Genomic DNA, 16275 nt, shown 5'->3' on the forward strand with positions numbered 1-16275 from the left:
GCCGGCAAATGTTCTCTCGGTCTGGGTTAATTGATCCCATCAGAGAAAGAGCTCAAGGGTAAAACATTGATGGGTTTAGAAGCTAAAGAAATTCCAGCAAAAGCCCATTTTGTTCTATAGGGAACCACCTAGACACATATTGGATCAACGAGCTCTTTACGACGCTGTTATAGGCATCCATTTGTTCGTTAGACCCTGTAATTGCGAGGTCGAAGATGTAACAGTGCACAAGTCTGAACTAAAAGGGCGTTTGTAGTACTCAGACCCCAGGAGCCTGCAAACCTGGAGAAACCTCGGTCTGCTGGGCTCTCTAACTTTCCAGCGGTCTCGTGTGGATTGATGATTATTTCCCGGGGCAACATGGGCGGTCTGAGATAAAAGGTTGTGTTGGCAAAGTGACCAACATCTTTTATCAGATAACACAAAATATCAGTAGAAAATAGGCAAGATGAAAGAGAAAGAAAGTTCTTGTAGCAAGGCAATCTAGCATGTTCACATACTTTATAGCTCTTTTCACTAACAATCTATAACGTTATATCCTCTGTTCTGTTCACTTCTCGAAACGATGTTATGAACTTCTTGGAACATGTAACAATATTAATGGTTCTAATAAAGGTGCTGCTTTAAGAAAAACGCATGATTGAACATATGGAAATGGACTGTCAATTTTCCCAAGATAGTAGGATGGTGCCGGGTGATGCAAAGTACCGCAGGGGTGACTTCTGGTCATCTATGGTGGGGTGATCCTACTGGACCATGGAAGTTAAGATTAGTCTCGGACTCGTAATCTTTACATTTTCTAACAAAGGCGTGGCATTTTTCTGCCCTCGGACCGCACGTGACACGTGGCCATCGTTACTCCTCCTTAATTACAATCTCCGCCTGGACTTAGACGGCAATGTCAGGGTCGGTCCGTGAGACAGACCCGTATTCACATCAAGTATCCAGTATGACATGTAATTACTACTCTCCAAGCAGAGGTTGGAGGGGAATATTGTTACCTTTCTGATATGCCCGTTTTTTCTGTCGCTAAAAAACGGAGCATATTAGAAAGGTAATAGTCTTCCCCTCCAACCTCTGCTTGGAGAGCAGTAATGATGTCTCCACTCCTACGTCAACAAGTGCCGGGATCACGACACACCTGATTGTAATAGCTTTTTATAGATAACTCATTTTTGCTGGAATAATTTCTTGAAATTTTTTGCTCAAAACGAAGTAAGATTCAATCAGCACAGTTGTCAGACTGTGTCTGTGATGACTCCATATTGTAAATTGGCTGATCCACAAATCCTTCAGCAGTAGTTTGAGGTGCGGACACAGACGCCCATATCGAGCTAGTTCACATTACCTCCGACAAATTGGAGACACGCAGCTAGTCATCATTAGGGAACAGGCGCCATAAATACGCACATTTTGTCTTCAACTCATTTCCTAAAATGTAATCATCACTAATTCCGTTTACGTCAAAACTTAGGGGATTATCCTTTATCTTAGCAACAGCCAATCGCCTGCCAGCATTGTCAGGAAACTAAGAACTCATAAATCAGAAACCAAAAAGGGATTGGATTATGCCTTGATTCGGTCCATTACCAATCAGAAATTACTGTGATTTTGTTTCATTATAAAATTACTTTTTTTTACCGAAGCTAAAAAGGGATATGGATAATCTCATGAATGGACGTTTTCAGACCCGGACCATCGCAGATATTGTTGAGAAAGGAACCACTACGCAGAAACGAGGCATATGACGGAAATAGACTTGTGAAACTCTCTTAAGACTAAATCAAGGAAAATTGTCCATCACTGCAGACAGGCATCTCTATGAAGGGCACAATGTATCAACGTTATTAGTATATCAAAAGCAACAAGACACATTGTAGGAAACCAGCGGAAAAAAAACAATGCAAGATCGTTTCTTTGCAAATGCTCTTGGTGGCAATGACCGTAGAATAGAGGACTTCCAAAAATCCCGAATATAAGGAGACTAAGTTATACTATGTACAATACATGTGTGTGTTACCAGTATTAAGCAAAGTAGCCTGAACAATGACTCAGTCATTTATTGACCGCTCTTTACTGTTCTGCCTGGCTTGTTTCAGCATACTTCCATGGTTCTGTCGTACGTTATATATCATCTCTATGTTGATTTTGTCCCCATATCCCAGCTGATTCCATATCTTATTCCTATACGCGGTAGCACTGGTGCCCAGGCTTTTACAGAGATTAAAATCAAAAGTATATCTCGGATTCCAGCGTGTACTGGGAATTGTCAACAGCGCAGATTTTTCCCTTCTCCTACAAAACTCCCGTACTTGAGCACACACGGCTCTGTAATGCCGAACTTCTCCAAAAAAGTCATCACCTTGCGCCCGAATCTTTCTCCACAAAGACTGGTTGAAACGATGGAACATCATGAAGTCGACTGCGCTGTACTGTCGGTATGTCTCTGTCTCTGTTCGTGAAGGCTGGTAGTGTTTGAAAGAGTAGTTTCTACTGTTACTAGTACCTGACCTCAAAATGACATCTTGGAGCTCCCAGCACATGAGTCGTCTCAACAAGACGATGGACTCCTCCAGATGTTCGAGTATCATCACAAGAAGGAAATCTTGTTCAAGTTGATCTATGTACCGCCTGGCCCAGTCTAAATCGCCCGACTTCTCCAGGGGGTACCCCAGGTCAAATGCCTGGGCGTTTCGTGTCTTATCAAACCGCACCCCGTAGCTTAATGCCTCAGTCTTATACGGCCATGGGTTCTTGAGAAATGTCTGAAGAGGGTTTGTACTGTGACTAGTCTTTTTCGTCTTCATAACCCGCGATACGTGGTAGTAGTTAAAGCAGGACTTGAAATGGCTGAAAGGTTCCCGGATGATGGCCAGATAGGCTGTGTCGGGGGGAAATCTGGCTTCCATCCACGTCTTGTTGTAACGACTGGGGTGGAAAATAATATATTTATTTATTTATCTATTTATTTGCAAACTCATGTGCAAGGGAACACACACGGCTACTATAACTTAAGATGTATTTTGAAATGCAATATCATTCGGCATGGATCCAACCTAACGTTCGTGCAGTTTCATGCATAACTGTTAGATATGCTATCAACAAAACATCAAACCAGATAAACTATAGCTACTTTCAGTTACTGTTAGACTTATAAGTCATGCTGTTTTGCGAAAACAGGCAACTATTTAATAATTCATATACAACTGCCATTTAACATGAAGCTAAACATTGCGCCTAGTCTGGTTGGTGCAGCTTGTACCTATGTTGGTAGAGGGCGTTGTAGACACCTGTCCTCGGCTTGACGTACAGGCCCTCCCTGGGCGGTATAGGCCAGCTCAGGATGGGACCACCGTGTGCTGGCATCATCACCTGGAACAAGTAAAGCACTCACTCAGCCAATTTTCAATGAGGAAGTTATAAAAAATACACTTTTACATTAGCATTTTCTCTCTCCCTCGCTACCTAACTCACTGACCTATTCACTCACCAACCAACTAAGGAACCCACCACTTCTAAGTTCTCATACGTAACCACTAACTAACCCACTCACACACAGAGAGAGAACCTGAACACGGTACTTACCGTGAGGTTGTGGATATAAGCGTACTTTTGGAACAGGGGGGTTGTTGTTGAGGATCCAGACTTGTGAACTTTGATCCAGACAAAATTTTTCCTCGGTGAACAGTTGGAACTGCGGGGGTAAATGTTTGGATGTGTTGTAAACATTTTCATGAAAGACAGGGGAGCAAATATATTGACAGTGGATACGTACTGTGATATAAAAAAAACATTCAAATTCTGTATCATATATAATACCTATATGATTTTCTAAGACTACTTCATATGATATGCATATATACCATCTATCAATGTCTGACTTGTATGCATTATATTTTCATGTTTACGAAAGCCACCAAAGAAAACTCGTGTTTACGTTTATGGATACAGTCTAAGGTCAGTTAAGGACGCATCACTGATCGCTTGGAGTCGCTTCTTATTTATCTATTTATTACCACCAATGATCCTTGTTACCTCCAAAGACATCTTGTATAACGTCCCCAGTGTTACTACCAACCTGGATGATGAATTCAGAAGACGTAGTCCTGTGTTTTTCGCCGCCTTAATCGTTGAGTTTGAGTTTCCAGCCATTGGAAAACGTCGATACGCCATGTCATGTTTCCTCAGTTCTCTGTCAAACATGACGGCTGTAACCATCAGGCTTATACAGCCCACAACAAAGACTAGAACTGGTTTCCGATACATAGCAACACCTAGCACACAGTTACTTTTCGCAAGGTAGTTCCTGTCATGTTTTTGTGGGCAGGAACAGAGGAGGTCTCGTGACTAACACGCCCCTCCCTGTCATTATCTGTTTGACGTAAATATGGTCAAGATTACATCTGTAAGGGACGAGCCAAAAACATCCCCAGGGGTTAGGATAATGTTAAGTTCTCCCTGTTGTAGGTAGTAGCAAAATGTTTCTTATTTTCTTTTTCAACAGGTGAATTCTATTGTTGTTGTTGTTGTTGTTGTTTTTATTTCCATGGGCAAATCAATGTTTCGAACACCATGTGTACAATGTTTACTCTCCATGTCGCCCCGAGGCGTTGTAATAAGCCCCTTGACAGTTGGACAGGCACCAGCCCAAACGTGTCCAACCAGTAGGAGACAGACGATAACAAGTTGAGGGGCGTGTTGGGAACCCCTGGGTTGAATGTATCTATTTATCTATCGTATATACTTCATTTGCTCATTACGAGTGTCTACATCAGTTAAGTTTTAACCACCATGCGTGGATGGATATGTTTCATATAGCTAGCTGAATTTTGTACAGTCGCCGTTGATGTCGGCACAAAACCAAACGGAGAACTCGGTCGTGTCCCGGGCGGTGTACAATTGTCTACAGCATGACCTACGGGATCAGATAATTGGCCAATTCCGTTATCATGTGCTTCATGATGTGGAAAATGACCATTTGACGAGTTGAGCACATTATCTTAACTGGCAGTATAGAATATTAATGTCGGACACCCCCACGGCTCTCGCGTTTATTTGATATTTGATGTACAAAATGTATTTGGTCATGAAATATCAACATGGGATATAAACAGAATGCATATTTGTCAATCATCCTTTACAGAAGGACAAATTCAGGAAAACTTTCTTCCAACTTATGTCCCCTGATACAGTGAGAATTATAATACAGAACTCAGAGATCATTGCATTATTCATCGTCCCTGTATGTATGATAACGAACTATGAAATCTATAGAACAAGTCTATTGCTCTACTGGATATGGTTTTCATCGCACAAACCAGGGAAGATCCACACGGCACGTGCACAGGAGCATAATCTTTAAAGGTCGCAAACAATTATATGTGTAATTATTGTATTTTCTATTTATTGTTTCTTGAGACTCTTGAATCAGTAATCGGGAGTAAGTCATCGTGATTTCTTCTCTTTCGAGTCATCTCTCGTTGCCTTAAGAAACTTGCGCAAACAAGTTTTAGGAGAATGATTGTATTTTCAATTAATTGTTTCTCGAGACTAATCAATCAGTAATCGGGAATAAGTCATCGTGGTTTCTTCTCTTTCGAGTCGTCTCTCGCTGCCTTAAGAAACTTGCTGAGATGGAGTCTGGCGTTGAACAGTTCGCCTGTTGATCCTCGCGGGGGGTATCCCAGCTGCTGCCATGACTTACTCCTCCATTTTGGGTCATTTGTCTTCAGGTCTGTACAAAAACTACGTGGTAGCTTGTACTCCCTGTTCCACGGGGTGTCTGCAACGACCAGTACCTTATCTTTCCCCTTTTTGCAAAACTCACGAACTTGCTGGGTGACCTTTCTGTAATTCTCCACCTCCTGAAAGAAGTCCGGGCTCTGTTGTGAGATTTTCTCCCACAGCGATTGGTTAAACCGTTTGTACATGGCGTATTCTGCCGCAGCGTATTTTCTGTAAGTCGCCTCCTCCTCTGGCGTAGGTTTGTAGTACTTGTAGCCGTAATCACGACTGTTCCTACTTGCTGCCCCTAAAAGAACATCGTACAATGTCCAGCACATCAACCTCTTCAACAATATGAGGGACTCGTCATGATATTCTAATATGATCACCAGTAAGAAGTCCCGGTCTAACTGAGCGATGTATTTCTCCGTCCATTCCATGTCTTCAGATTTTTCCATGGGGAAACCCAAGTCAAAGAGCTGAGCATTTCTGGTTTTGTCCCAGCGGATTCCTTGCGACATTGCCTCTGTCTTGTATTTCCAAGGATTCTCCAGAAACTTCCTTAAAGGATTCTTGTCTTTCGTCTGCTTGATGCCGATTTTTCTGGAGACGCCGTAGTAGTGAAAACAGCTCTTGAAGTGTGTGAAGGGTTGTTTAACGATGGCTAGGTACGCCGTGTCGGGGGGGAAATGGGCCTCCATCCATGTTTTGTTGTAACGACTGTGCAGATCGGAAAATAGTCTTATCAGCAACAACACTGCAACCACAAATGTACTTGCGGCAATTTTCCACTTGACCGAAAGTTACTTTGTTATCTTCAAATAATAATAAAACTAGTCGATAGTCAAACTACTATATGGTACTATATTTTTTATCTTTGTAAATGCTTGACTTGCAACTACTTTGACAAAATGTTTAGTATACACAAGGTCGGAATTGCTGTCTATCTATCTATCTGACTGATCGTGACGTACGTACCTGTGTGAGTACAGTGCGTCGAACGGCTCGCCCTCCTTCAGCTGGACATACTTGCCTTCCTTGGGCGGCAGCGGCCAGCTGACAGACGGGCCATTGTGAACACCGAGTAAAACCTGGGCGCAGAAGATCAGGATTAGTGCTGAAATATGTAATGCGTTAGATTAAGACCTCTAGGATTTATGGCACCTGTGTACTATTGTTACTGTACTGTTGTAGACTGATATACACTAAGTATAGTTTATATAGTGTAGTTAAATACTGCACACTAAATAAGCTGTATGACCCTGACTGACCTTGAGATGGTTGTTGAAGGCAAACCTCTCGAACAGCGGCGTGGTGGTTTGTGAGCCAGCCTTGTGAACTTTGATCCAGACGAAATGTTTCTTGGGGACACAGTCCTTCGATGACTGCTGCTGACTCTTCTCTGACGTATTGTGACTTTCTCCCTTTTGATCCAGAGGTCCTGTGGACACGTCAGATCGTTTGTCCAACGCTAGGTGTTGTAAACTATTATCGGTGAAAGCCACGTCTGAGAAAGACGCCAGCCATGCGACGCCACCAAAGGCGAGAATGACCAGGAAGGCTACAAAAGGATCTTTCCTCATGTTTCTACACTTGAGACATCTGCTAAATACTGTCACAGTATTTGTAAATATTTGTTAGAAAGACCTGTAATCTGCTGGGGCAGGTACTACTATTGAAACGGGGGTGTTGGCTTCCATGAAGTCAATTTATGTAGACTTGTGGACCGAAGTTCAGTATGAAAGAAGTACATTTCTGCAGACGTACTCAATTGTAGTCATTTTATTTCGCATGAAATGTTTAGCTTATACGGTTGAATAGATTTCCCGCTTTGATTTTTGACAGTTAAAAAGTCGTGATGGTGCAGTCCAAAAACCAGTTGATCCACTTTGATGACGTCCAGTAAGACGGTGCGACAGCGGAACAAAGGTCAAAGAGCAAGAGTAAAGAACAACAACTGATGCTTCGACAACTATAACAGTGCATGTGCTCATTGACGAAGGAGCCCGTGTATTTATCATATTTGGTTTCACAATTCTATATCAACGAATTTTGAACATTATGGAAGAACCTAAACCAAATGTACTTGCCTTTAGATTAAGTATCGAATTTAATTTTTTAATCTATTTGAATAGATCTACTGCAAAGAATCCAGTACCTGACAGGGGTCGTTTCAAACACACGAACGTATAGTCACCGTGACGTTCAGTTTAGATCACTAGCCATTAAGCTTACGATCTTCTTCTTCTTTCTGATATAGATATTTAACAACCAATGGGAAGAATTAATATAAATTACATAATTGACTGGGAAGAAATAGCAAGATGATTTAATATACATTTCAAGAAACACTTATAGAGCACAGACGATATAGATATGTAACAACAGATATCTTATAATAGACAGCCTAGGCAGTCATCAACACATCTTAGGACTCATATCCTACCATTCGAAAATTAATGTCATTTATTATACACCAACGAAAAGTCCGTCTTGTAGTAATCTGTTATCGTGGTAATCATGATAAAAATATAAAGAAATATAAAGTTTCTTTGATGAGAGTTTTTTTGAGGTTGTTACACATTTTGTCGGAACTTTCAAAGGCACCCTCTATGCAAAAATTATAACATTTTGCGTTGTCTACTGTACTACAAAATTATGTCTTTCCCAACCCTCAACATGACCACAGATCTGTATTATATAAATCAACACTATCTTATTCAGTGAGCATACACGTCTCGCATAGTACCTATATTATTAGTTTCCTAATCTGTGATTGATCAGTCATCATCCCTTATTCTCCGCAGAGTCCTTTCTGGCCGCAGCCAGAAACTTGGCCAGGTTGGTCCTGGCGTTAAACGGTAAGTTGACATTGTGAGTCGCCGGGTATTTCAGCTGCTGCCAAGACTTCCTCCTCCATATCGGATCGTCCGTCCTCAGAACTTTACAGAAACTGCGCGGCAGCTTGTACTTGGGGTTCCACGCTGAAGCTGGGACGACTACTTCCTTCTGTTTTTTTCTCTTGCAAAAGTCACGAACTTGCTTGGTGACCTTCCTGTAATTCTCCACCTCCTGAAAGAAGTCCGGGCTCTGTTGTGAGATTTTCTCCCACAGCGATTGGTTGAACCGTTTGTACATGGCGTATTCTGCCGCCGCGTATTTTCTGTAAGTGGCCTCCTCCTCTGGCGTGGGTTTGTAGTACTTGTAGCTGTAAGGTCGGCTGTTTCTGTTTTCAGATCCGAGGATGATATCGTACAGTGTCCAGCACATCAACCTCTTCAACAATACGAGGGACTCGTCGTGATATTCTAATATGATCACCAGTAAGAAGTCCCGGTCTAACTGAGTGATGTATTTCTCCGTCCATTCCATGTCCTCAGATTTTTCCATGGGGAAACCCAAGTCAAAGAGCTGAGCATTTCTGGTCTTGTCAAACCGTACTCCCTGAGTCAATGCCTCCGTCTTATATTTCCAAGGATCCTGCAGGAATACCTTCACAGGATTCTTTTCCTTTTTTGATTTTATTTTGACTTTTCTTGGTACGCTGTAGTAGTGGAGGCAGCTTTTGAAGTGTGTGAAGGGTTCCTTGACGATGGCCAGGTACGCCGTGTCGGTAGGGAAATGGGCCTCCAGCCATGTCTTGTTGTAACGACTGTGTATGTAGAATATAGTTATTTGAATATTTACGTGTAATCCATAGACAGTACATCATACAACGTCATAAAACAAAACGCAAAATGCAATGTATAAATCTTAGATAAAGAAACACAAGATTTTGTGGAAAACGTCAAGAAAGTGTAATTTTCCTGCAGTCTATGTAATGTTTAAGATAGGCATACAGGCATATTCATGTAGTGGTGTGCCTTTTTAAGGCAAGGTTACATGTACGTACATGTATGTCATTCCTGAGATTTTAACAGTACAAGATAGTAAGTTAAGGCCAATAGTACACCTGTCTAGTGTGAGTATGATACGTTACTTGGTATAAAGTACCTGTGTGAATAAAGCGCGTCGAACGGTCCGCCATCCTTGGTCTGGACATAGTCCCCCTCTCTGGGCGGCAGTGGCCAGCTGACGGTTGGGCCCCTGTGTGCACCGAATAACACCTAAGGAAGAACCAGGCATGGCAAGGGGTGATTAAGGAGAGATTAAAGCTATCATCAGAAGAGATCGAAGATTTTACACCTCTGCAAAGTAATTATATTTGTTTTATTTACTGTTTTACTCAGTATTGAGGATTTATCGCTAATATTCTGTGCATTGTCCATTTTCCCAGCCTGTGGTAACACGGTTTTGGCCTCCGATTCGACATTCCCGACATTCCTGTGGTTACCAGATAACTACCAGATACGAGCAAAGAAACAAACAAACAAACAGACATAAAAACACACTGTTTATATAGTGTAGTTAAATACTACCCACTAAAATAAGCTGTATGACCTTCACTGACCTTGAGATGGTTGTTGAAGGCAAACCTCTCGAACAGCGGCGTGGTGGTTTGGGAGCCAGCCTTGTGAACTTTGATCCAGACGAAATGTTTCTTGGGAGCACATGTTTTGTTGTGTTGTTGCTGTTGCTGTTGTTGTTGTTGTTGTTGTTGTTGTTGCTGTTGACTGTTGTGTACACTCGGCGCCGTGTGTTGTGTGTTAACCTCTGACGGGTCCTTTGCTTCTGCTAATTGTTCTCTGACAGGTGGTAAGCAGGGTAAAATAAGTCAAGATAAATACAGAATTCACCGTTAAACTACTGAGATTCAATAACATTATTTTGAGTGTTTGCAACTTTAGGTTGGTCGAAAATAGTTCCTATCAAGTGCTTATCGCTCCAAAAAGGTCAAGAAAAATCTTGAACAAGTTTAGCATTAAGTTGTTTTGTACAACAAGTGATGATTACAGGCATGACATCTGTCGTGAATACGTGGTTGGCCGCATTCCGTGTGAATAGCAGTTGTCTGTAACTAACTCTTGCAATGAATACAACAGCAAGATACCCAACAGTTTGCAACACATAAACATAGTGCGATGAGAAAGGCATTTGTAGCCAAACCAACCTTTCATTTGAGCTCAGATCTACTCCAGCAGTATCACGTTTGTATTGCAGAGGTCCTGGTGACACTGCTGATCTCATATCCCACGGCAGCGGCCGGGAAACACTTTTAACAGATTCTATGTCCACAAATGAGGCAAGTAGGGCGGCGCAACCGAAGACAAAAAGGCCCAAGAAGGCAACTACTGAGCGTTGTTTCATGTTTGTACGATTAGACCGCCGATGGATATATTTTACAAGTCAGAAATTACTACGAAGAAGCGTTGAGGAATTTTAGACTACATCGAAAACCCTAAAACAATATGGGAACGAACCAGTCTTAAAAGGGGGGGGGTGCTAGCTCGTGAAAACGTTTTACACATAGCAAAATTACGGAATTCAGCATGAACATTGTTACCAGATATTGACAACTACCCCCTATCCTTAATAAAGTTGTATTACTATGAGCAAGAAACGAGTTTTGATACTTCTTTTTATTTGACATTTGATACAGCATCCATAAAATCGCCATGTTGCCCTCTGGAAAGACCAGTTAGTCCACAAAACACCTGTCACAGTAGGGCAGCAACCTACAAAGGTCAAAGGGCATTGCGTTTCAAGCATGGCTGATTTCAGGTCATAACAAAAACATCTGTTGCTTGAATTTTAGACTTAAATGCTACTTTTGTCTTATATCAAGTAACCAATAAGGCCAGTGAAAGCAGGCTTATTATTTTAGATATCAACTTTCCTATCAATTACCTGCATGAGATCACGAAGCTTACATATGTAGCAGCATGAAATAAAGAGAATGTAATATCTTATTGTTGTATCTTATGGAGGAATGCCGTTAAGAGAAGATCTTGCCATTGAAAAATTACTCTTGCGTTGAAACACATGAATGTAGCAGGTGTAACATTGAGTATGTGATGATGATTATGTGAATGTCATTAAAAGACGTCGCGCACTTGGTTTTTCCTAAATTACAAGTTAGTGTCCCATTACACACCGTCTTTAGTAAAACTACAAAGTCAAATATCTACAATGTGCAAACAAGTCTTATTTCACAACACTTTTAAGTGCTTACAATTAAGTGCTTTTAAGCTTAAAAGCTATGATCTTTGATTTTCTGCAGAGTCTTGCCTGGCCGCAGCCAGCAGCTTGTCGTGATACTTGCTTATGTTGTTGAAGTATTCTTGTCTCAAGAGGCGTTTTATACGTGGGGGATAGCGAAGTTGTGCCCACGAGTGTGTTCTCCATTCAATATCATGTATTTTCAGGTAGGTACAGATAGACTGCCTCATCTTATATTGAGGATTCCACGGAGAAGCTGAAATAAGAAGTTCTTGTGTTGAGTTGTATTTGCAGAAAGTGCGAACTCGCCTCGTCACCCGCTTGTAGTTCTCCACCTCTTGGAAGAAGTCCTGACTCTGCTGCCCGATCTTGGTCCAGAGGGACTGGTTAAATCGCTGGTACATAACGTACTCCGCCTCTGCATACATCTTATACCTCTTCAGTTCTTCCCGTGTGGGACTGTAGTGTTTGTACCGGTAATTTCGAGAGTTTATTCTCTCTTCTACCAACAGAATATCGGACAATTCCCAACACATTAATCTTTTCAACAATACCAATGACTCAGCATAGTGCTCTAAGATTATTACAAGTAAGAAGTCCCTGTCTAACTGTTTGATATATTCTTCGGCCCATATTCTGTCGTGAGACTTCTCAATGGGAAAACCCAAGTCAAAGAGCTGTGCGTTCCTGGTTTTGTCGAACCGGATGCCCTGATACAATGCCTCCGTCTTGTACTTCCAGGGGTTCTTGAGAAACGTCTTGACCGGGTTCCAGTCTTGTAAGTTGAGATGCTGCGGTAGACCGTAGTAGTGGAAGCTAGACTTGAAGTGTGAGAACGGATCTTTCACAATGGACAGATACACCGTGTCGTTGGGAAAGTGGGCTTGCATCCATGTTTTATTGTAACGACTGTGGAGACAAGAACGTTTGAGGTCATTGTAACGTCGACAAGCTGGTTGACATGACCTTACAACGTACGTTAACCTTTTCGAGATGATTGTAGCTATTAATGTTAAGTAATTAAAATGCTACAACAATAAAAGCAACAGATCAGCTGTTACTGTTACTTAATGCGTAACTGGTACCAGAGCAGACAGCGTACACCCGACTATTTCAGATATTTCTACATGAAAAAATCCGCTACCCCGCGGGCGGAGCTGGCTTCATGGAAATGTTCTATATGTTGTCACACGTACGAAGTCAAATGCATGTTAGCTTACCTGTGAACGTACAGGGCGTCGAACGGCCCTCCGGTCGGTGGGTGGACATACTCCGCCCATCTCGGAGGCCGCGGCCAGGACACAGTCGGCCCGTTGGAGATACCAAACAATAGCTGGAAAATACAACGATGTGAGGGAGAAGTGTTGGTGTTAATGTTGAGCGCAGTAAACTAACTAAATCAACATAAAAAGACATATAAAACTTGATGATGAGGATGCAAGCCAAATATGTATCTGACATAACATAACAAATCGAAACTTAAGATAGTAAAATAACAGTAACCACGGTAAGTTTAGCTAACCTTTGCACTTTGGCTGACTCCTATAATAAGGTTTCCGGTGACCGCACGGACGTTGGGTACTCTTTCAGTTGAATGGAGTCTGTCTCGGCCACCGAAATATCTGTTTGGAGATAAGTTCCCTCTACGGTAATGGTTTCCTTACTAATAGGTAATATATAACATATCTAACCTTGAGTTTGTGCTTGTAGGCGAATCGTTCGAAGATAGGGTTTGTTGTCTGTGAGCCGGCCTTGTGAACCTTGATCCACACGAAGTGTTTCTTAGGAGCGCACTGGTCCCCAGTAGCCTGGCGATGGCCTTCAGTGTCGACAATGTCTAGTCCATCCTCTACCACCGGCAGCCGGGAACGTTTTGTTTTATGACTCTTCACTGACACTAGGGAACTAACAGATTCGTTGTCCCTTGTGTAGCTCGTAGCATTCAATGTGGGGAATTGTTTACTGATTTTACCGTGGTCGTCGAATTTTTTGTCTGTTTCTTCTTTCAATACCAATGACTTTTTCTCATCATGTCTATATTTTGAGGTAGAGTTTAGTCCTGAGTGATGCTGTTGACTGAAGTAGATATGTTTACTGCTTAGTGTTTCATTTTGTCCAGAAATTAGCAGTCCAGTCCGCTTTGCCCTATCATCAACAGTCGCAGATTCTTTGCGAGGTTCTACTTTTAGCGTATCGTGTTCTTTCTTACCACCTGGGCTCTTCTGGAGGACAGAGTGTCTATATTGTCCTTGAGCCACGGGTGCAAATTCCTTTCTAACACTTGTTGACCTTGAATGAATATCTTTCTTTACAACATTTAGTGATTGGTGGTTTGTCAGATTCAGTTTCTGTTCTGTCCATATTTCGTTCTTTTTCTGTTCACGACTCCCGCTTCTAACAAATTGTTTGTGTCTGTCTTGAGTCTGTTGTGCAGAATTGTTTGTCTCCTTGATGTCTTCAGGCGGTCGTGAAGAATGGCTGTTTCCCCTCCCGGCGATGCCAGGTCTCACAGAAGGCTGTTTACATGTCGTGGCCACGGTAGACACGACGTCTGGACGAGTCTTCTGCAGGTCTGCTACTTTGTCGGCGATGTCGATTTGTTTTCTGAAACGATTCAGAACACTCATAAGATATCTATAGACTAGATGTTTTTTACATCCCATGTGTCCCTCGGGCATGAGTTTGCAAATAAGTATGTAGTACATGCATGACAAACAATGTCACTAAAACTTAAAAATACAGCCATCAGTCGTACGGCAAGCACAGGTGCACACCACAATAATGATAGGCACGTGCAGACTATTGTTGTCACTAATCTTTCCACCTGACTTTAACGAGTGTAGACTCTTGTCTACCGTAAAAGACTATTAGTCTACCGGGGATTTGTGACTCCCCAGGCCGGGCAAACTTATAAAGCGCCCGTAGTACCCATGGATATCATCGTGCTGTGCAGAGTCGCCAGAATCCAGGAAACAGTTCACCTCCTCACAAAACTTGAAGATAATAGGCTGTGATATCTGTCATGACAAGAACCCTGACGGCACATAATAATCAAGCCTTTGTCTGTCGGTTACTATGCCCTCCGCCCTCTTTGTGCTAGCACTGCTCTTTCCAAACATTCAGAAATTGTGTCCTCGGGGATTGGATGAAATGTGATTTATATTTCCCTCATATATATTGCATCTTTTTCTGGACAATAACAAATTATTGTAAACTAGAACCGAGACAGGGGAAATAGTAATCTCGTAGGTACCTAGCTATGCAAAGCTGCCTAGTTCTTTTGCCCGATTGATACTAATAGCTATTGTAACCATAAACAGCGCTCTGAATGCAATTTGAGCACCAATTAGCTTTAAGGTAGGTCTGCAAGTATGCAAATGCTTTAGCATTTAGGAAAGTATTCAAATGTTCGGAGCCATACATGCGGACACGATAGAAATGTCGATACTCCCTATGCTATTATGATTTTGTAACAGGAGAATAGTTAATACAGTCTGAGTTTGGGCTGTATTCTCCAACCCCATAAATCACTACTCAGTGTCTGCTGCACATGTACACATACCTGTCCGAGAATCCCAAGGAGTTCTGCATAATCGCGCCTCGCCGTAAGAGTTTTATGGAGTAGTCTAGATCTGAGCGTGCAACTTCCATATCCTTCCCATATCTGGTGAGGTATAAAATAAACGCCAACATCGAAGCACAGCTGAATCCGATAAGGTAGAAAAACGCCGCGAGAATTGTCGTTCTCATGTTGAGTACGCGTCCTCCCTCCCCCTGTAAGTACTTTAATAGCCTGCAGTCACCTGGTCAACAAAGCATGGACGATTTCAGAAATGTCAGGGCAATTCTTCGGCATGATCCATTTTGTAAAACGGGGGTGTGCAGCATCGATTTGGCGACCCTGCAAAGAAAGGGGTCAACAAATTGGTTTCTTCCTTCGAAACTGGTACAGAAAGTTGAAGATGTGATTATCTTTTCGATGCGATTTCTTTTGAAGATTGTTGTTGTTTATGTTTATGTTTAAAATGACGAAGACCAGTTGATATGGTGTTCTCGTAACCCCTGTTAGCACCTAGAAATTTGCCAACGTAAGGTCTGACGTCATGGGACAAAGAGAGCACATTAACATGTGTGCATGCCTTGCGGCACACGACTTGGCTGATTGAGCAGTGAGGTTATTGTACGTTTCGTAAGAACCAAAATGGGCGGGTGTTGCTGTCAATCTAGCACTTTTGGGTAGAATGACACTCGTTCACAATAGACAAGGCGCACAAAAGGAAATAATTGACCTGCCAAAACCAGCTGTACTGGGCCGTTTTCTTTTCCTATGGTATATGATACTTATCATTCCCAGTAACACAAAAGGGTAAAAAAAGTACAAATGCTATTCCCTGTCTTGTATAACCGAGTCCCTCTTATGTGTAGATTTTTACCCTTTATAAGAATATTTGC

The 16275-nt window shown here is 42.1% G+C and overlaps 4 protein-coding genes across 4 annotated transcripts; all 4 read right to left on the reverse strand.

Moving 5' to 3' along the window:
• Positions 1-1892: 1892 nt before the first annotated feature.
• Positions 1893-4328, reverse strand: LOC109462979 (galactose-3-O-sulfotransferase 2-like). Its single transcript, XM_019759627.1, has 4 exons — positions 4079-4328; positions 3586-3694; positions 3263-3372; positions 1893-2928 (listed from the first exon to the last, which is right to left on the reverse strand). Exons 1-4 carry the CDS (start codon positions 4264-4266, stop codon positions 2052-2054), a joined length of 1284 nt encoding a protein of 427 aa, XP_019615186.1. The 5' UTR covers positions 4267-4328; the 3' UTR covers positions 1893-2051.
• A 1063-nt stretch (positions 4329-5391) lies between these two features.
• On the reverse strand, positions 5392-7363 carry LOC109462978 (galactose-3-O-sulfotransferase 2-like). The gene is made up of 3 exons (XM_019759625.1): positions 6996-7363; positions 6703-6815; positions 5392-6444 (listed from the first exon to the last, which is right to left on the reverse strand). The coding sequence occupies exons 1-3, from the start codon at positions 7305-7307 to the stop codon at positions 5577-5579; spliced, it is 1293 nt and encodes a 430-aa protein (XP_019615184.1). The 5' UTR covers positions 7308-7363; the 3' UTR covers positions 5392-5576.
• A 665-nt stretch (positions 7364-8028) lies between these two features.
• Positions 8029-11078, reverse strand: LOC109462977 (galactose-3-O-sulfotransferase 2-like). Its single transcript, XM_019759624.1, has 4 exons — positions 10775-11078; positions 10175-10409; positions 9718-9830; positions 8029-9376 (listed from the first exon to the last, which is right to left on the reverse strand). The coding sequence occupies exons 1-4, from the start codon at positions 10969-10971 to the stop codon at positions 8512-8514; spliced, it is 1410 nt and encodes a 469-aa protein (XP_019615183.1). The 5' UTR covers positions 10972-11078; the 3' UTR covers positions 8029-8511.
• A 387-nt stretch (positions 11079-11465) lies between these two features.
• On the reverse strand, positions 11466-15600 carry LOC109462985. Its single transcript, XM_019759636.1, has 4 exons — positions 15386-15600; positions 13515-14427; positions 13044-13156; positions 11466-12732 (listed from the first exon to the last, which is right to left on the reverse strand). Exons 1-4 carry the CDS (start codon positions 15571-15573, stop codon positions 11862-11864), a joined length of 2085 nt encoding a protein of 694 aa, XP_019615195.1. The 5' UTR covers positions 15574-15600; the 3' UTR covers positions 11466-11861.
• Positions 15601-16275: the final 675 nt, after the last annotated feature.

Source organism: Branchiostoma belcheri, unplaced genomic scaffold (assembly GCF_001625305.1).
Source record: "Branchiostoma belcheri isolate BF01 breed outbred unplaced genomic scaffold, Haploidv18h27 scaffold120, whole genome shotgun sequence".
Lineage (NCBI taxonomy): Eukaryota > Metazoa > Chordata > Leptocardii > Amphioxiformes > Branchiostomatidae > Branchiostoma > Branchiostoma belcheri.

Coding starts and splice junctions, on each gene's coding strand:
- LOC109462979 (XM_019759627.1), bottom strand. CDS start 4,266: ATGTATCGGAAACCAGTTCTAGTCTTTGTTGTGGGCTGTATAAGCCTG. Junction 3,373..3,585: donor CTTATATCCACAACCTCACG/GTAAGTACCGTG, acceptor TACTTGTTCCAG/GTGATGATGCCAGCACACGG. Junction 2,929..3,262: donor AACGCCCTCTACCAACATAG/GTACAAGCTGCA, acceptor TTTCCACCCCAG/TCGTTACAACAAGACGTGGA.
- LOC109462978 (XM_019759625.1), bottom strand. CDS start 7,307: ATGAGGAAAGATCCTTTTGTAGCCTTCCTGGTCATTCTCGCCTTTGGT. Junction 6,816..6,995: donor CCTTCAACAACCATCTCAAG/GTCAGTCAGGGT, acceptor TTCTGCGCCCAG/GTTTTACTCGGTGTTCACAA. Junction 6,445..6,702: donor GACGCACTGTACTCACACAG/GTACGTACGTCA, acceptor CGATCTGCACAG/TCGTTACAACAAAACATGGA.
- LOC109462977 (XM_019759624.1), bottom strand. CDS start 10,971: ATGAAACAACGCTCAGTAGTTGCCTTCTTGGGCCTTTTTGTCTTCGGT. Junction 9,831..10,174: donor CCTTCAACAACCATCTCAAG/GTCAGTGAAGGT, acceptor GTTCTTCCTTAG/GTGTTATTCGGTGCACACAG. Junction 9,377..9,717: donor GACGCGCTTTATTCACACAG/GTACTTTATACC, acceptor CTACATACACAG/TCGTTACAACAAGACATGGC.
- LOC109462985 (XM_019759636.1), bottom strand. CDS start 15,573: ATGAGAACGACAATTCTCGCGGCGTTTTTCTACCTTATCGGATTCAGC. Junction 14,428..15,385: donor TCCTTGGGATTCTCGGACAG/GTATGTGTACAT, acceptor GAATCGTTTCAG/AAAACAAATCGACATCGCCG. Junction 12,733..13,043: donor GACGCCCTGTACGTTCACAG/GTAAGCTAACAT, acceptor TTGTCTCCACAG/TCGTTACAATAAAACATGGA.